This window comes from Alosa alosa, chromosome 10 (assembly GCF_017589495.1).
Source record: "Alosa alosa isolate M-15738 ecotype Scorff River chromosome 10, AALO_Geno_1.1, whole genome shotgun sequence".
In the NCBI taxonomy this organism is placed as follows: domain Eukaryota; kingdom Metazoa; phylum Chordata; class Actinopteri; order Clupeiformes; family Clupeidae; genus Alosa; species Alosa alosa.
The window spans coordinates 35,558,284-35,579,364 of record NC_063198.1 but is presented as its reverse complement, the minus strand read 5'-3'; the positions used below and the strand labels follow the sequence as shown (position 1 = coordinate 35,579,364).

General features: G+C 42.6%; 1 protein-coding gene across 1 annotated transcript in view; it reads right to left on the bottom strand.

The window, feature by feature from the left end:
* Nucleotides 1-21,081, bottom strand: part of uroc1 (urocanate hydratase 1) — a 63,092-nt gene that overhangs the window by 21,885 nt on the left and 20,126 nt on the right. The window contains exons 8-9 of the mRNA XM_048256045.1: nucleotides 1,747-1,890; nucleotides 1,539-1,627 (exon numbers count right to left, since the gene is read on the bottom strand). Of these exons, the coding sequence (XP_048112002.1) occupies nucleotides 1,539-1,627; nucleotides 1,747-1,890 (233 nt within the window). The remainder of the gene's footprint in view (nucleotides 1-1,538; nucleotides 1,628-1,746; nucleotides 1,891-21,081) is intronic.

Genomic DNA, 21,081 nt, shown 5'->3' with positions numbered 1-21,081 from the left:
GACCTGGCCTCAGTTCACTGCAAACTATTTGCATAGCTCTCCGTTTTTTTGCGACGGATGGTTTTTTGTACAGTGTTGGAGATCCTGAGCATATAGGGGAAGCTACGGTCTGCACTTGGTGCGTGACTAAATCCACTTTCCTGGCCACAAACACATGAGGGTCATTAAAATGGGGTTTCACCAACTCGCAGGTCAGCATTATATGCTTTAAGTGTTCCCAAATAGCACAGAAATTACCCTTGTTGTTGACTTGTCATCTGGGTGTTATGTTTCAGAATTTCCGAATATGTCATTATAAATGTTCAGGTAGGTATACGCAGCCTATATTAGCCATGCATTTCCAATATCTTCATGATGGTTTGTTAATCACTGTTGATCTTGATTTTTTATCATTACTAGATGATATTTGATGCTTCCTACATGATCACTAATGTGGAGGCAATTAGCCTGATTCGGTCCGCGATGCCAGGATGTATTGAATCCAATTGCAGCTATAAATTTCAACAGTGCGTTGCATTATGAGCATATATCAGAGACCATCTGCCAACTGTCAGCCCTCTTACGATTGGCTTAAAATAAAGTGGTTATTTAAAAGCAGGTGTGACAAATATGTTATGACAATTTAAATGCTGGACTGACAAAGGCCAATACGATGGTGGGAAAAGCTTACCAGTTTGTATGACGTTTTTATATTTAATCTTGACTTGATCAGATGATAGTTGGGGCCCATCAGAGTAAATCTTTGTAGAATAACAGGTTATGTGATAGGAACGTTAAGAAAGCTTAACTGAGATATTAATAGATTCATAGTTCAAATATTTAGGATCGTGCTTTTGTAATAAAACTTACGCATTAACGCAGTCAGCGATCCGCTGCCAGGCTTTATTTCTCTGATATTTCTCTGATACTTCTCTTTATTTCTTTCTTCATTATAACAGCTTTTTCCTCATCTTAACTTTCCAGGAGGACCTGGAGTTCGAGGTCGGTGAAATATGTGGCCCTTTTCGCCATTTTGATCAGGATTTCCATGATCCATACATCACGTCTTTATAGGTTGGGCGTGGACGCCCACAACCCTGCGTTAACCAACCCCGTGTTGATTGAACTAATTCATAACCGGTACGGTGGAACTGACAGCTCTGGTTTCGTCTGGTTTAGTCGGCACAGGGTCAATCAGTTCAGCGGAAAGCCAATGGAGTTCAGCGTTAATTCTGTTTGTTAAACCTCCATTTGTGGGGGGCGCTGTTGCGCAGCAGGCTACAGCGCCCGTACCATATACGGGTCCAAGTGCCCACGGGGACCCAGGTTCAAATCCTACCTGCGGTCATTTCCCGATCCCACCCCATGTCTCTCTCCCACTTGCTTCCTGTCTCACTCTCCACTGTCCTGTCCAAATAAAGGCAAAAAAGCCCCAAAAAATATACATAAAAAAAAAAACCTCCGTTTGTGGAATACCCCACAGGTTAACCAGGTGCGTTTACACAGGTAAAGTCCAGGTTTAGCAGGTGCACTGACGGTATTCTCTGACTGTGTTTTACCTGATGCGCTTGATACAATGCTCTAGGTCACTGGTCACCTCCATTAGCCAGCCCTGTTCATGTCTTTTCCTCAGCGGGGCCTCATCAACCTAAGAGGAGATAACATTTTCAAATAATACATAACACCCAGCTCTAGCTTCAACAGTGTTAAACACTTCTGTAATCTCACCACTATACAATTTACATCGACATACACAATACCACATACCTCAGCAATGACCCCCACACAGCCAGCGATGACGGCAGCCTTGGCCTGCGCCCCACTCATGCCCCCGAGACCAGAGGTCACAAGTACGCGGCCCCTGAGGTCATCTGTGCCCAGGTACCTCCGACCAGCATTCAACACTGTCAGCTAAAACAACACAAGCATTTCAACACTGTCAGCTAAAACAACACAAGCAAAACAACACAAGCATTTCAACACTGTCAGCTAAAACAACACAAGCATTCAACACTTTCAGCTACAGCGACACAGGCATTCAACACTGTCAGCTAAAACAACACAAGCATTTCAACACTGTCAGTTAAAACAACACAATCATTCAACACTGTCATATACAGCAACACAGGCTGTTCTGTCCTTCAGGCAGTAAAGTTCATTTTTATACAAAGACTTTTAGTTTTATTTAGACTTCAATTTTGATGTTAAAATAAAAAGTCTGAATGAAAACTAAAAGTCTATGAAAACATGGCCATTCAACACTGGCAGATACAGCAACACAGACATTCAACACTGCCAGATACAGCAACACAGGCATTCAACACTGCCAGATACAGCAACGCCGGCATTCAGGGGATTGCTAAAGCTGACATTCAAGTTACAGTGCAATAGACCTCTCACACAACTTCTGTATTGTTGACCTTTGTGGAAATCTTCTTCCTCAGCAGCAGACTATAATGCTTTAGTAAGGCAGTTTATATCCTCTAAACCAGTGTTTCTCAAACTTTTTCAGATGAAGGACCACTTAACCAATAAAAAAGAAACACACAGACCACCTAGCTAAAAAAAAGATTAGACCTACTTCACAGTATATTAGCCTACACAATAGGCCTAAACTTACTCACTGAACCACCTTGCTTATTGTCTTTGCACTTTGCTTATTGTGTCAGAGGATTCATATGATTTAAACTGGCATATTTTACATAGACAGTGTTGCAGAACTGTTTGAATTTACATACAAGTTGGTTCAATATTGCAAACAACTCCTCTATATTATATTTTACCACGTCTGCTCGCGGACCACTTGGGATAGCTTGAGGACCACCAGTGGTCCCCGGACCACACTTTGAGAAACACTGCTCTAAACTATACATGGGCAATATACGGCCCGCGGGCCGGATCCGGCCCGCATAGTGCTTCAATCCGGCCCCCGCGATGAGCTTGATGCGCTCGCAATTTGAATGAAACACACGCCGCCTTTATCCGAACTGTGATCCTGCTATTAAAAACAATCCAGCAGATGGCGCACACGCCGCTTTTATCCGAACTGTGATCCTGCTATTAAAAACAATCCAGCAGATGGCGCACACGCCGCCTTTATCCGAACTGTGATCCTGCTATTAAAAACAATCCAGCAGATGGCGCTGTGTGAAATTACAATTTGCAACTCTACTTCTCTTCTTCATTCCTCCGGCCGGCAGCATAAACAATTTGTCAAAATTAGTAAAAAAGAGAAAAGTTGACTATGAATGTCGAGCATTCAATAAAGAATGGATGTCAAAATATTTTGTCACAAACGTCGGATCAAAGGTAATTTGTCTGATATGTCAGGAGAGCATCGCTGTCTTTAAAGAATCCAATATTAGCACTTTAATACTAAACATGCTAATTATGCCGTGAATTTCTCCGCAAAGGAGAGGGAAGAAAAAGCCACGAGATTGTCCTCCAACTTAACTGCCACAGGCACAATATTTTTACCAAGCAGTCTAATGTACAGGAATCAGCAACAAAAGTGAGCTATATGGTGTCACACAAAATCGCCAAACACAGCAAACCATTTTCAGATGGTGAGTTTGTAAAAGACTGTATGGTAGAGGCAGCTAGCATACTGTGCCCTGACAGCAAAATTCAGTTCGAATGTGAGCCTGTCTCGCCGTATAGTTACTCGTCGCATCAATAATTGATGATGAGCTGACATCTGCATTGCTAAAAAGGGCCACTGATTTCACATACTTTTCAATAGCGCTGGATGAGAGCACCGATATTAAAGACACTGCCCAGCTGCTTATATTCATCAGAGGTATTACTGACACTTTTGACATAATGGAGGAATTTCTTGAGATGGAATCAATGAAGGGGACGACAAGGGGTTCAGACCTCTATGATACGGTGTCAGGATGCATGCAGAGAATGAACCTACCGTGGGTGAAGTTACTGAACGTGACCACTGATGGCTGACCAAACCTCACCGGTAAGAACACTGGGCTGTTGCATAGGATACAGGACAGGGTGAGAGAGGATGACCCCAACTCAACTTTGATTTTCTTGCACTGTATCATTCATCAGGAGGCCTTGTCTAAGTCAGTGTTAAAGCTTGATCACGTCACCAAAACTGTAGTGAAACTTGTCAATTTCATCAGGGCCCAGGCGCTTAACCACCGCCAGTTTATCCAGTTGTTGGAGGGAAGTGAGGCAGAACACACTGATGTCCCATACCACTCAAACGTCCGCTGGCTGAGCCTGGGCACAGTGCTACTCCGTGTGTGGGACCTGAGAGGTCAGATAGGGGTGTGTGGGACCTGAGAGGTCAGAGGTCAGATAGGGGTGTGTGGGACCTGAGAGGTCAGATAGGGGTGTGTGGGACCTGAGAGGTCAGAGGACAGATAGGGGTGAGAGGTCAGATAGGGGTGTTTCTGGAGAATGTTAGGAAGGCTGGTGACTTTCCAGAACTTGAAGATTCCGATTGGACGCTTGACTTTGCCTTTGCTGTGGATTTAATGGGCGATTTAAATGACCTCAATCGGAAGCTGCAGGGGAAGGATGTGTTCGTGCACGAACTGTATTCCTACGTGCGAGCATTCAGAGCAAAGCTGATCCTGTTTTCCCGACAAATGACAAACAAGAGCTTTACACATTTCCCAACTCTCGCCACAATGACGGATGTGCCATCCCGACTCACTGTCAATTACACCACTGCACTCGAGGATCTGCACACTGAATTCAACAGGCGTTTCTCTGATTTCAGAAAGATTGAAAAAGAGATGGAGCTGGTGTCCTCCCCCTTTCCCTTTGACAGCGACCAAGCGCCTCCGGAGGTTCAGCTTGAGTTGATTGACATGCAGTGCGATCCCACTCTCAAGGAGAAATTCACCTCGTCATCATTGGACAGGTTTTACGGTGCATTGAACGAGGGCAAGTACCCTAACATGCGGAGGCATGCGCAAAGGACGCTCGTCTTTTTCGGTTCCACGTATGTATGCGAGCAGACTTTCTCTGTGATGAACTTTAATAAGTCACGCTACAGATCACGACTAACCGACGCACACCTGTCATCCGTGTTGTGCATCTCAACATCAAACACCACCCCAGATTTCAATGACTTAGTGAAGAAAGGCGACCGCCTCAATTGTTCACATTGAGTTACAGAACACCGACAAATAGCCTATCTAAGTTGCATAGGCCGAAATACATTGTTCTAAAGTAGGCCTAGCCAAAGTTCCATTAAGTTACCCTTGATTGATGATGTTATTTTTCATGTTGCCATTTCTTATACATGTCCCGTAGATGGTGATGATACAGTTAAATCAAATTGAAATTGTGTGAGATACAAAGGCCTATTCCATGTTGTCCTTTATATTTTTCAAGCAAACATACGTGTGATGAAATTGATCTGCACTTAAGTTGTGTTCTATTTCAACAATTTAAACAAAATATGTGAAAGAAATTACAAAAAAAATGAATAATCACAGCGGAAATACGCTGAATATGTTTTTTCATTGATTAAGGCCTCCCTCTGGTCATTGATTAAGGCCTCCCTCTGGTCATCCCTCTGGTCATCCCTCAATTACATTTGATAATTCCAAGCGAGATTGCTTTAAGTCTGTATGTCAATGTAACCTGCACACATACATTCCAAGCGAGATTGCTTTAAGTCTGTATGTCAATGTAACCTGCACACATACATTTGGAGTTTTGGTAATAGTTTTCTATCTTGAATATAGCTACAGCTGGAATGAAGGTTGAACAATATCGGGTAGTGTAGGAAATTCATTCTTGAAAGTAAATCCAGATATTGTAACCTTAGAGTAGCAGGTCAGACTGGCCTAGCAAAAATAAATATCAGGCCTTGAAATAGGCTGGCAATTGTCCAAAGTGTGCCCTCCGCTTACTTTGCCAAAGTAACTGTGGCCCTCAGACTAAAACTGTTGCCCACCTGCTCTAAACTATACACACATTATTCCTCAGCAGCAGACTATACTGCTTTAGTAAGGCAGTTTACTGTATATAGATAGATAGATAGAGATAGATAGATAGATAGATAGATAGATACTTTATTGATCCCCAGGGGAAATTCAAGGTCTCAGTAGCATACAGACAACACACACACATTCACTAACAGCAGAAAAAGTAATTAAAAGTATATATAAAAAACACAACGAAGCAATAAGGACAGTAGAAGATAAAGAATATACTAAATATACTAAAATACAAATTATACTAAATAACACTTAATCTAAATCAATTCTAAAAAACAGTATCCACATAGTGGGTGATTAATCAATCAAGAGGCGCTTGCAATGACTGAGGCAGGGACTGAGCCTGTGATTCTCTGTGCATAAGGTAAGGTAAGGTAAGGTAAGGTGCTCTGTGTGAATGAGTGTCATGGTGATGGTGCAAATGAGTAAGTCAAACAGTGCAACAGTGCAAGAATAAAGTCTATATATAGATATATATATATTAAGAAAGGTATAAGTGTGGTTACAGTTCGGCTGTGGCATGGAGGGAGGGGTTGTGCATATGTGCTAATATAGCACGCAAACAGCGAGGCAGAAGACAGTGGTAAAAAGTGCCTAGTGGACAGACAGTTCAAGACATGGAGGTGGTGAAGAGGCAGACAGACTATGCGGAGAAGTCTATTTCTCCTCTTCCCTTAAGTGAAGCAATATCCTCTAAACTATACACACATTATGTCTATAATGCTTTAGTAAGGCAGTTTATAACCTCTCAACTATCCATTATGTGTAAGTGCACACGCTAATGATTTGTCATTCTAGTTAATAGTTCAGTAACAGTTAGCCTGATGCTTATGGACAAATTCCTTGTGAAAAAATGTGTACCCTTTAATGATTTTTTTCGTTATTCCCTCCACAGAGGTATTGCCTCCACAAGTCTTGTAACGTCGGCAAATGTAATATTTGGCAAATCCCTTAGCAAAACTGTGTAGACTCATTTGTAGATACATTTTCTCTTGCCCGGGTATGGTTTTACTGATGTGTTGATGCTTCACTGTGCTTGTGGAACGTTAGTAAACCTCACTCCAGGATGACTCAAGAGCAATGCATGAAAGCTAGCAGCCTGGGCTTTTAGCTTGGTTGTCAGCACGCTCGACTCCCGGTTGTACTGTTTGCAGGTTTGAGTCCGGGTGTGTGCAGGGCTGAACAACGCAGATCAACACAACGCAGGTTACATTGATGTCGTGACCTGGATCAGGGGTGAGGTTTAGGGGACTGAGTGTAACGGATGCCAACTAACATAGCTGTGTGTGTGGAATGTTAGTAAACCTCACTCCCTGACACCTTAATAGCAGTGCTGGCATGAAAGCTAGCAGTCTGGGCTTTTTGCTCAATGAAATAGCACATGGCTAGTGTTATGGGGGTTGAAAGGTACAATATGTGACCAGGCGTGGGTATTCCAGGCGCAAGTCGCAGACACGCAAGTCGCAAATTTTTTCAAAATGAGTTATTTTCGTTTTTTTGCAGAATGTGCAAGTTGACGTCCTAAAGAAGCAATTCCATGTTTCAGATAACAGCATTGGTTGCTTTAAAAGTGTATATTTTGTCTTTGAAAATGGTTAAGTTTCAGGAAGTAAACCAGCGTTTGAATTGGGCATGACCATTAGGGACTGTTCGTTATTTATAAAAGGGACCACCGGAGGGATTTTCAGTGCTTCTGTCAAAAGTTGCATGATCCTCCCTTGCCTGCAGGCAATTTTTCATTGACCCTCCAACAGAATTTGGAGAAGAAGACATGACCCTCCCCGGCCAATCATTAATGTCTTCGGCCCGCGCTCATTTGCGCTATGAAAACACGCTGACATAGGCTAACGTTCTTATATCAACCTCTGCTTTCTGATCTTACACATCACACTCCACCAAGATGGTGGCCATTTCAGTAGATTTACTCACTAACATTGTTGTGGAAACACAATAAGCATGGATACTAAATGCACACTTCCTGCATAACTGCATAGCCTACTTGAAATAAGTTGCTCCTCTAGTAAATAGTATTCACATGAAATAAAACAATAAAACATTGAGAACATTCAACAAAGCACACTGGGTAATAACAAATTCAACACATGAACTGGTTGCTATCGACTCGTCTCTAGGCTTCCTCAGTTATTGTAAAGCTGCCGAAGCTGAACATTATCCAAAACTACATTTCTCAGATAAGCGTCAATTTGGGAGCTTGCATGCTACCATTCCTTCTCAAATGACTTGAAAAGGCTGTTTGCACAATTTCACAAATAATCACAGGGACCGAAACATACCTAACATGCCAACTTTTTTCCGGTTTTATCACGTATTTTAACTTTTCCCCCACTGTCTTGCCTTTTTAATATTTTCCCGTAGAATATCCCATATACTCTCATAACATTAGTCCTGCCATCTGGCCTGTCTCTGTGTTGTCCTGTTGTTACCCCCTTGCCCTTCCAGCGAAACAGATGTCTTCAAATCATCGTTTTGCTTGCTTGAATGAGAATTTAGAGTGATGTTAACCTATTTAAGTTAACGGCGTGGTTGTCGTGAGAGCACGATTCATTGGCGCTTGCAGTGTTCGGCCGTATGTCTTTGTGCGCACCTGCCTGTACCATCAGGCTACTCAGCTACGAGTAGACAAATAATTTCCCCTGTTTGTATATTCACTCCAAGTTGGACTACCATAACTTACCAACTTTACACTGTAGACCATAAACTGGCTATGTATATGAAATAACCAAATTTGTTCAACTTTATGAAGCAGAATTACGCACTGCTAATTGGAACGTAACACATTTTTGTTTGCAGGAGAGAGAATGACAGCGATTATTGCACTTGTTGCTGGTTACCAATAAATACTATATATTTTTTGCAAACAACAAAAACAGAAAGGATGGAGACAGCAAAGCTAGATATGGGCAGGAACAAGGTCAATTGGTAGAAATGCTTGTCAAAACGTTAGGAGCTGGATGTGTGGATGAATGAAGCATAAGTATGCTTTACTACAGTATGTTAAGCATCCACACTGTTTAAAGTTAGGCTACACGGTAAACTAAAAGTAAACCAAAGGCGAATGTAGCCTTTTTAGGGCTGTATAAAGTTGCCCAAATGAATATAGGCTGTTAAGCTTGAATAAAGTAGGCTTTGTTGCTCCAACACTTCCAACGTTAATGGGGACGAATGTTGACATTGTCCTGTATTTTGGGTGAGAAACCCGGGAAATCTCCCTTATTTTCAATGTTCAATGTTGACAGCTATGGGATGAAAGAGAACGTTATATGGCGACAGAAATCAACAATCAAACAAGCCACTTTGATTTTTTGCTGTTTTCACAAATGGGTCAGTGACAGATAAGGGTTGGTAAGATGAGAAAATTAAAAATATGTTTAAACCTTTAAAACAAAACATGCCTGAGGTTTGCTAAAGTGTATACTTTGTATTTCTGTTGTATTCATATTATTTAATATGACGTGTATGCTATTTTTTAACAAAAGATAGAACTAACAGCCTGTCAAATGGTGTAACCACAAAAATGACAAATATCTAATATTTCACACCTCCTAGAGTTCGTGCAATTGCTCTCATGAAATTATTAGTTTATTTTGTAATATCCTATGAGAATATGTTTTATTATATTTATTTCTAAATTTAAATTATATGGGTTTTTCATTGTACTGAGCAAGACCATATGCTGTAAACATCTTGTTTTCTGTCTATTCTTTGACCATTTGACTAAAAATGGTTTAAACAACCATTATTACAGTAAAGTAGAGTATTAAATCATTATCCATAATAATGTTTTTGTACATTATTAGTATTTTAGACAAAATGCTGGTTACACCAATTGACCATAAAACGTTTATAGCAATAGGACAAGAAATTGACACAGAAAATAGGCATCAAGGTAAACTGAATTGGATATTTTGATATGTATTCATGTCATTCATCATATTCCATATCAAATATAATTTCATAACATCAATGAAGAAACTTGTGTTCTATTTGATTTCAATTCAGTGCTCATACAATTTCAGTCTATACCCATTATTTTCAAAGTGAGTGAGATAAGGGCTCTATTTTCGCAGTGCAAAACCTGGCGCACAGCGTTTTATAAGTCTGACGCAAAGTTTTTTCCTATCTTACACTTCACTTTTATTAAATAATGTGCCCAGGGGGCAATTACCGACATAAGGTGTGGTCTGGCACATGATCTAAAAATCGCTATCTTACACCGTCTAAAAAGCATTACGCCACTGACCAAGAAAAGCCTGGTCTATAGCGAAAGGCGCATATGAAACACAGCTGAAGAAGCACTGTCACGAGATGTAAGCAGCAATTCCTCTGCAGAATAAATGTCCTTAGGTTATTTATTCAGTCATTCGAACATTATAGGGGGAAGTTTTGCTTTTTTCAGGCTATGTTTTTGCTGGTAACCCATTGTCAGTCTATATTGAAAGTAATTAACTGTGTATAACTGTTTTGTCGTTGACTATGACACCACAGTGAAGTTAGTTTAACTTTGCCTATATGTTCAAATAATAGATAAGTGCAGATGTGCGTAGCCTATACTCTACTCGGTTTTAGTAAAGAATGGCTTAGTGGAATACCTGTTACATACGGTCTTGCGCAGGGCTCTCAAGTTTTGAAGTTTGCAACGAGTGAGACTTTGTTTCTCAGGGGGGAGGGGGCGTGCCATTGGCACAGTGCCACACCCCCTCCCCCCTGATCGAAGTACATGAAAGTCCTACGTCTGCTTGAACCACTCGTGGCGCCACGCCCCCTCCCCCCGATCAACAGACCCACCCCATCCCATAGACCCAGCTTCATGAGAGAGCACAAATTCCATTATTTCAAACACACTGTTTTATTTATTCTAGAACCCTATAGTAAATAATAATAAATAATAATAACATAAATTATAATAATAATTTCACCCAAATGGGCGCTTTGAACAGCAGTGGCTCATTCTGCTCTATAAACAAACAGAAAACAACCAAATGAGAAAAAGCACATTTAGCCCCAAAATGGTCTCTTGAACAGTGGTGGTTCTGTTCATGTGTGTGTGTGTGTGTGTGTGTGTTTATGAGTGATGTTGTGTGTTGTAAGTGTTTGTGGCAGATTTTGATGCCTTGATGACTGATACTGGGGGCTCCCATTTAAAGCACTGTGGTTCAATGTCAGCCATTTTCACAGTCATGAGGCCATCCTTAAAAATATTCTTGTTTGCAGTAACAGCCAAAAAAATGGTCGGTTTTTTTTTTTTTCAAGATTCAAAGCAAAAAAAAAAAAAAAAAAAGTACAAATTTGGTCATGGTGATTACGTAGGTATGAATTTAAACAAATGTACATATTGTGACGTAACTGACTGGGTCCTCAACCCGTGCCTTCAGGCGCATCACTGCAAACCTCAATCTGATACAGGTTATGTAGACCAACCTTTCTCAAACTTCTTTGACCTGAGGCCCAGTCATGGCACACTTTGGGGTCATAGGGCTCATCTACACGTACCCAACCCCACTCCCTCCAAATCAAATTGTCATTACAATCATTATTATGCCTATATTGTTATACATGCAGTTTCACTTAAATGTTTTGTGACATGCACATCAGAGGACTGCTTTACTAATGCAAGATATAATTAGTTGCATTGCTTTTGCATGGTTGCATGATGCTTGCATAAGAAAATAAATACTTCTCAAAACAGCAACAATTATATGGGTGCTATTGTTTTGGGATGTTTCCCTCATGCAAGCATCATACATTGGTAGGAAATGGAGAAAAAAAAAGACATGTTTTTTAATGAAGTTTAATTTGAATGCCTGAATGTAAGGATTCAGGAAACACAATACCAGCTTTTTTGGCGAGCAGATAGGCGTAAATCACTGATCTGTTGATCTTTAACAGATAGAAAGAAGGCTACAATAGCTTTTGGCCACGTTATATTCAAATTTGACTATACAATACTCAGTGCTATACAGTGTATTATACAGTCTCTGCTCTGTTTCTATGGAAGTTCCAAAAATCAACGTTGTTCTATTAAGTGTCGTTAAACAATTAAATAGCATTCAACAGGTTGAAGCGGAGCTTTGATACCAACGTTATCGATTAGTTTCAGTTTCTCTCGCGCTGACGCCTGCATTGAATGAACGCTCATAGCCTACCACCACTTTATTGTATGGCTCCATGTTTAATTACATCGATAGCAGAAACGTTTTTTTTTTTTTTTTGTCGGTCCAGCGGTATCTTGATCAACTGGGCGCAGCAAATTATCAGGACGAAGCACCGGGCCTAATTTCACTCCACGACTCCGCGGACCAGCAGTCTCCACGTTGCGGACCCACATCAAAACAAAACTATTTCCTGATTGGTTGAGAAATCCTATTTTCTGATTGGCCGATAGGTTAGTAACTGAACAGCAGCTCTCTGAACTGAATGAGCGCACAGACAGCAACGTTGTGCGAGACGTTTGTAAAATATAGCCCTTAGAAATTTCTGTGCGGGCAAGTTAATAATTTGAGAATAATTTGAGAGTGAGAAATGCCATGTGTGGCGTGTGAGCGTGTGAAGTCATTGAAATGAGACTTGAGAGGTCTGGTCTTGCGTACAAGCAGATTCCTTCAAATACACTGCTGACTATCAAAATACTGATGCGCTGTTTGAAGCATAGACTGTATATATAGAACTGGACAGTGTGGCTGCATTCTACAGTGTTCTATGGAATTGAAGCCGCCGAGGCGACGCCATCTTGGAAAATTTGGAGCCAATTTGAAGTGCGGCTGCACAGCAAAAGTTGAAGCATACGCGTAGTGAAGAGGAGTCAGCGGTCAGGCCGCCCACTCAGTTGCCACTCAGCGAAGTTAAACCGCCCCTTGTCAAGTGAAACCTGCCCCTTCTCCTTTCCACAAGCAGGTGGACTCAGCGCCCGAAGGCTAGCTGGCTGGATGAATTTTGCGGCTGTGAGTTAGCTAAACAGTACAAACAACAATCGGTTTGTTCTTGTCTGGTAAGTGTTGCGTATCAACTGAAAAGTTTTTTTTGTCTATTGGTGTTCTTAAATACGTCTAAGAGAGCTTATTATGTTGAGTACAGACTGTGACAATTTAGTATGGTGAATACTAATGAGCTAACAACAGAAATACGGACAGCGAATTAGATGCTAACGTTAGCAGCTACATTAACGTTACCGTTAACGGGAGGCTAAGTTAGTCGTTGAAGTGAAGATTAGCACACAGCTCCCGTAACAGTCGATGCATGATATACTTGGTTTTATTAGTTGCTGCTGTTTTCAAATATCTCAATCTTAATGCATGCCATCTCAACATGGAGTAACCATTGACTGTACATGGGGATTAATAACACTAGACAGTCAGTACAGTATATGATGTGATAAAGCAACGGTATGATGTGATAAAGCAACGCAAGTTAATGTTAACATAATGTGAAGCATGAACCTCATCAACCCGTCATGTTAATGTAACTACTAGCCAGTTTGCCAGCGTTGCATTTTTTCTAACGTTAACGACAGACACCTAGTGTTTGCATCATGACGAACAGCAAGTGGTGTGATCCTAGAAATGTCACCGTTCTCTCAAAGTCCTGCTCGCCTCATCTAGAACATCTAGCGATCGTCTGTCGACCCTTCTACCTGCCCCGTGAGTTTACTTCGGTAATATTCAACGCTGTCTACATTCCTCCACAAGCCAACACAGATGCTGCGGTTTCAGAATTGCAAGAAGTGTTAAATAGACAACAACACACGCACCCTGAAGCTGCGCTTATTGTGGCCGGTGATTTCAATCAAGTACATCTGAACCAGTCCATGCCTGAATTTATTCAACACATTCACTTCCCTACACGTGGTGACAACACACTGGATCACTGCTACACACAGTTCAAGAACAGTTACAAAGCGAAGTCTCTACCAGCTTTTCGGAAAATCAGATCATGCCGCTGTTTTCCTACTGCCTATGTACAAACAGAGAAGTCGGACGGACCCCCAGTGACCTAAGGAGGTCAAGCTGGACTGACGAATCGGAAGCCAGGCTACAGGGCGCCCTTAGCAACGTTGACTGGGAGATGTTCAAGGCGAACTCTGTTGACATCAATGAGTTTACGGAAGTATCATTGAGTTACATCAATATGCTAACTGATTCCATCATCCCAACTGTAAAGATCCTAAGCTTCCCTAACCAGAAGCCATGGGTGGATAGAGAAGTGAGAACGGCATTAAAGACACGCACCATCACTTATAATGCTGGGCTTATTTCAGGGGATATGACGGATTACAAAGCAGCATCTTATAGTTTACGTAGAGCTATTAAAGATGCTAAGCAGCACTATAGAGACAGAGTTGAAGCTGATTTCTTGGAGGGTGATCCAGCACGAGTGTGGAAAGGACTCCGAACCATCACTGGCTTTGAAAGAAAGTCCCCTCCTATGATGAATGTGAGTAAAGCCCTCCCTGATGAACTTAATGCTTTTTATGCTCGCTTTGACATGAAAAACACAGACTATATTGGACTAGCTGCAGCATGTGAAGCAAATGAGAATGCACCTTTCTGTGTCTCTGAGGTCGATGTGAGCAATGCCTTTAGGAGGGTTAATTGTAGAAAAGCTACTGGACCGGATGGAATTTCTAACAGGGTTTTGAAATCCTGCGCTGCTCAGTTAGCTCCTGTGTTCACTTATATCTTTAACACATCATTGGCTCAAGAGACAGTTCCTACTTGCCTCAAGCAGTCTGTTATTGTTCCAGTACCGAAAAACAAAAGTCCATCATGTCTGAATGACTACCGCCCAGTAACCCTGACGTCTACAGTGATGAAGTGTTTTGAGAAGCTTGTGAAAAACATTATCTGCTCATCCCTCCCTGCCTCCTTCACCCCCTCAATTTGCTTACAGAGCCAACAGGTCTACAGAGGATGCCATCTCAAACCTCATGCACACCACCTTAACTCACCTGGAGGAGGGGAATGGGAATTATGTGAGGATGCTGTTCATTGACTTTAGTTCAGCATTCAACACAATAGTACCTCTCACCTTGGTCACAAAGATGAAGGCCTTAGGACTGAACACCACCCTGTGTCACTGGATATTTGACTTTCTCACCAACCGTTCACAAGTGGTTAGAGTGGGGGGTCTGACATCTGACACATTAACCATCATAACTGGTGCTCCCCAAGGCTGTGTTTTGAGTCCACTGCTGTACAACATCTACACACATGACTGCAAAGCCAACAGTAGTCATACCTTCATCATCAAGTTTGCAGATGACACAGTGATCTTGGGCCTGATTAGTAACAACAATGAACAGCTGTACTTGGATCAGGTTGATGAGGTGGCACAGTGGTGTCAATCTAACAGCTTGACACTGAATATCAATAAAACCAAGGAAATGGTAGTGGATTACAGAAGGCAGCAGCAGAACTACAGTTACACCCCACTAATGATCAGCGGGCAACCTGTAGAGAGAGTCACAAGTTTTAAATACCTTGGTGTCCACATTACTGAAGACTTAACATGGACTGTTAACACTCAATATGTTCTGAAAAAGTCCAGACAACGACTCTACTTCCTTCGTCAGCTAAGGAAATTCAAAGTTTCTACATCCATCATGAAGGCCTTCTACACTTCAGCGGTTGAGAGTGTTCTAACTGGTAGCATCATCACCTGGTATGGGAACTCCACAGTTAGAGATTGTAGTACTCTGCAGAGAGTAGTGCGCTCAGCTGAGCGTATACTATAAGAACTCAACTCCCTGCTCTACAAGATATCTATTCCAGAAGAGTACTCCTAAGAGCCCAAAAGATTCTGAAGGACTCTTCTCATCCTAACAATGGATTATTCCTACCGCTGAAATCAAGAAGACGCCTATGTAGTCACAAAGCCAGAACTGAGAGACTCAGGAGAAGTTTTTCTCCCCAGGCCATCCGAACTCTGAACTCACACTATCCTGACTTTGCACACATTCACTCCTCAGCACTCTCAAACATTTCCCAACTCTGAACTCACACTATACTGACTTTGCACTCATTCACTACTCAGCACTCATGACCACCCCCCCCCCCCCACACACACACACCTACAAGACTTTTAGCACTTTTACATCCCTCCATCCCAGACCTTTTATTTATTTTCTTATTTCATCACACGTCAAAACACACACACACACACACACACACATATCTGACTTTCTCCAACTTTTGCACATCTCCATAGAACTTTTTATTTATTATTTTTGATTTCTCCTCCATCTACCCATGTCCTTGATTGCCTAGCCTTTCTGCCCCCCCCCCCCAACCCCCACCCCCCACCCCCAACACACACACTTACATCATCACTGTCATCACTTCACATTACTGTTACGACCCTGTGGGTCTTGTTTATTATTTGTGTTTGTTACTTTTGTTGTGTGTTCTTCTAGGCAGATTGGCGCAGCTGAGGGGTGGTGTGAAACCCTATGACGTCAGGGTAGCCCGGCCCTTTAAAAGGGGGCTGACGTCATTGAGCTTGGGGGTCGCTAACTAGCTGTGGGGATCGTTCGTTGCCACCGTCGCTGCCGCACATCGCTGCCACTAGGGCCAGCCTCGGGCCTTGCCCGAGCAACTTGCCGTCATCTCTCTCACTCCCTGGGGTGAGAGACCAGGAGTGAGCGCCTGGCCGCCGAGGCCTACTTTGTAGGCCGTGTTTTTCTTAATTTAGACATTTTTCCATACTGGTTTTTTTTGTATTAATAAATACACCATTTTCTTAAGTTTTGTGTCTGCCCGTTTTTTGTTATATCCCACAAGCCCTAGACCGGGATGTAACAAATGGGGGCTCTATCCGGTTTTTTTTGTTCCCAATTTAGCAACTTGGGCCTAAATTCCCCCCCTCCAGTTTTTGTATCGCTTTAGTCGTGCCGTCGTATTGTTTTGGATGTGGTAACAGTCTTTTTTTAGGAAGCGCGCTTGCGACCAAGAGGCTCTGGTGAGTTAGTGTTTTGATTATGTTTTTGATTTGGTGGTGGTTTTGTGAAGCAATCCCGGGGGGAGGTTCATTGCGAACCTCCAATTGGTAAGCTTCGAAGATAATTAGGTTTAGTTTAGTTTAAGGGTATTAGGGTCCAGAGCTTCGCCCATTCTGGGTTATTGGTTAGAGCGATGCTTTAGCGCAATTGGGCAGACTAACATTATATTTTTGTTTGTTGCTAAAGTTCGTTTTTTCGGCTTGTGTCGCGCTGGTGGCGACTTCTTAGTCAAGTGCCTTTGTTTAACTACAAAGCCTGTGTGTTTTTTTTTCGTGGCATTAAGTGGCAAATGTTTGATCGTGGCTTTTGAGGTTTTTTTTCCTCTGCTCGGTGGCTGTTGGTCCGAGCATTCGTTTTTGGGTTAGAGGGGGTAGCCTAGAAATTAGATAAGCCTTTTTGTGAGCCACGGAAATTGGTCGTTATTTGTTAAATTTGACTACCGCCAGACTGAGTTAATTAGGCTATATTTTTTCGTCAGTGTTTGTCCTAATGTCTGCGGTTGAAGAATTTATTAAAAGTCCTTCCGAGGATCTTTTGTCGGCTTGCACTAAGGACCAATTAGAAAAAATTGCAGAGCATTTTTCAATCACACTTACTTCGGAGGACAAGAAGCGTAAGGAATTGCTCCTTAAAGCTGTGGGTTTAGGTTTAGTCGTTAAAAATATTCTGCCTGCTAGAGAAGGAATAGTTTCTCCTGTGTTGTCATCTGCGAGCAATGCTTCTGATCGGGAACTGAAAATTAGAGAGTACTCCTTTGAAGAGCGCAAATTACAGTTAGAAGCGGCACGCATACGTGCTGAAAGGGAAAATCGGGTGGTTAAAGAGAAGGAATTGGATAAAGAACTTGAAATTAAGAAATTAGAGATTCAGCACGAGCTTGATTTAAAAAGGTTAGAGCACGAAGCGGCTGAGAATGAGCGTCAGCGCGAACACGAACGCGATGAGCGTAACTTTCTTCTAAAAAAACTTGAGATGGAATTGGAGGATAAGAGACTTACCATCGCTCAGCCAGTTCCTTCAGTTCCCTCTCGAGATTTAAGTCACTCTCCTGTTCACTCCCCTGTTCATTCTCCTGTTCGTCCTTCTGCTTTAGGCCTAGGCCTATTGCCGGCTCATGTGGGATCGGGTTCTGCTGCTCCGATGGGCGAGATTGACACCGCGCCTTTACTCTCGGCTCCTCTGAATACGTCCGGCGCGCCTGATGTACATGCTCCTGCACCGGCTCCTATAAGACATCCCGATTATGTCCTTCCATTTGCTCCTGGTTTTCCTTTGCCATTGCCTCCAGCTCAACCTTTTGATGTGAGTCGCAACACTCGAATGATTCCGCTTTTTTAATGAAGCGTGAAGTGGAGAAATATTTCCACGATTTTGAAAGGGTTGCTATTACATTGAAATGGCCGGCTGAAGTCTGGACGTTGTTGTTGCAAACGGTCTTGACTGGCAAGGCACAGTCTGTGTATTCTGCCCTTACAGTGCAACAAAGTTCGAGTTATGATACTGTGAAAGCGGCAATTTTAAATGCGTATGAGTTAGTCCCTGAAGCCTATCGTCAGAGATTTTCGTGGCCGCCAAGGCTTACGTTTGTGGAATTTCTTGAGAGAAAGAGAATGTATTTGATAGGTGGTGCACTTCACAACGTGCACACACCAGAGAACATCTTCGTCAAGTAATCTTGCTAGAAGAATTTAAAAGCTGCATTCCAGACTCCGTAGCGATGTATATAAATGACCAAAAGGTAACAACATTGGCGCAAGCTGCTGTCTGTGCAGACGAATTTGTTCTCACGCACAAAACCTCTTTCAATTCCTCCTCTTCTCGGCGTGACACAGCTCAGCCTCCCAGTTCGCAGCAGAGCTGGAGAAATTCCAAGTCTGACAGTCCACCGCAGAAGATTGAGTCGCGGGAATGTTTTTATTGCCACGAACTTGGTCATCGTATTGCAGTATGTCCTGTTTTGAGAATGAAGAATTCGAAACCCCCTCAAAAAAAAATATTCGAAAGGTTCCGGTTTTGTCCGTCCTTTAGTTCAGTCAAATTCGAAAATCGATCCAGTTTATGAGCCGTTTGTTTCTGTAGGCATGGTCTCATTAACGGGGTGTGAGCAAGATACTATTCCTGTTCAAATGCTAAGAGATACAGGCTCCGCTCAGAGTTTCATACTGGCTTCTACGTTATCATTTTCTGATAAAAGTTATTGCGGTTATGACGTACTAGTGCAGGGAATTGACATGGGAATTTTGAAGGTTCCATTACACACTGTCCATATTAAAAGTGAGTTAATTTCTGGTTTTGTCAAAGTAGCTGTTTGTTCCCAGTTGCCCATGGATAGCATCCATCTCCTGATCGGAAACGAACTTGCACATGAAAAAAAGTAATTCCTCTTCCTGAAGTCGTTTCGAACCCGTCTGAGCACACTGATGTAGATCCTAGCCTATCTGAAGTCTTTCCAGTGTGTGTAATGACTCGTGCTCAGGCACGTAAGTCCAGTTCTGCCGATTTATCGGATTCATTTATGTCATTTGACAATCCAGTTGTGTCTTCTCCCGAATCTTCGGATTCGGCACGTCGGTCGCTGTCCACGTCAGAGGGTGCTGAAATTCCAAAATCACCTCATTCCCTGTCCACTTCCGGAGGTGCTGAAATTTCGAAATCTTTTCTGTTTCTGCCTGTTGACAGGGAGCTGCTCTGTCGTGAACAAAGAAAAGATCCGTCTTTAGCTAAGTGCCGTGCTACAGCTGCAGAAAAGAAAAAAATAGCGAAGAAATCAGTGGCATATTATTGGGAAGATGGCTTGCTAATGAGAAAGTGGATTCCCTCTCAGAGTGAGGATTTGGGTTGGAATACTGCTTATCAGGTGGTTGTTCCTGCTAAATTTCGGCTGCACGTGTTAACACTGGGGCATGACCATGATCTTGCAGGTCATTTAGGATCAAGAAAAGTTACCATCGTGATCCCGCGTTATTTTTTTGGCCTGGCCTAAAGTCTGACGTAGTGAGACACTGTCGTTCGTGCCACCGCTGCCAAATAGCAGGGAAACCAAATCAGGCTATTCCACCGGCTCCACTTCACCCGATTCCAGTCATTAGTGAGCCATTTGAACGTATCATTTTAGACTGTGTAGGACCCTTGCCTAAGTCAAAATCTGGGCATCGGGTTCCTGTTGACCATTATGTGTGCCGCTACTCGTTACCCAGAGGCTATTCCGCTGGCGCTTAAGGCGAAGCCAGTTGTGAAAGCACTTATTCGTTTTTCTCGACCTTTGGGCTGCCAAAAGTTGTTCAAACAGATCAGGGATCCAATTTTTCTGTCTCGCTTGTTCAAGCAGGTGTTACAGGAGTTGTCCATCAAGCATGTGATATCCAGTGCATACCATCCAGAGTCACAAGGGGCTCTGAGCGGTTCCATCAAACCCTGAAGTCTATGTTGCGCACATACTGTTACAATTCTGCAAAACAGTGGGATGACGGCCTCCCATTGTTGTTGTTTTGCTGTGCGTGAAAACGACTCAGGAGTCACTAGGTTTTAGTCCCGCTGACCTGATCTTTGGACACACTGTTCGAGGTCCGTTAAAATTGTTTGCGTGAACAGCTGGGGTGTGAGACCACTGCTCACAAACAAACTAACATCCTGGAGTACGCCAGCTCTTTTTTTCGTGAGCGTTTACATAGTGCTTGTGCATGTGCTCAAAAGCTTTGTCTTCGCTCAGTCAAAGATGAAGACTCGTTATGACCGTAAGTCTGTGCACCGGTCCTTCCAGGCTGGCGACAAAGTTTTACTATTTCTGCCAGTGGCTGGCTCCGCTCTACAGGCTAAGTTCTCAGGGCCTTACAAAGTAGAGTCCAAACTTAGTGAGACTGATTATGTTATTTGCACGCCTGAGAGAAGGCGAAAAAACGTGTATGCCACATTAATATGTTGAAGCCGTACATTGCTAGAGAGTCTGAGACAGAGGTGGACGAGTGTCCTGTGTCTGTGGGTTTTGTGGTTCCTGTGGTCTCCTCCTATTCCCCAGAGGAGGATGGCATAACTTTTCGTGATGTCCCTGTGTCTTCTCCTAGGCTTCAGAATTCTGAGATTTTAAAAGATTTGAATGACTTTCTCGCTCATTTGTCA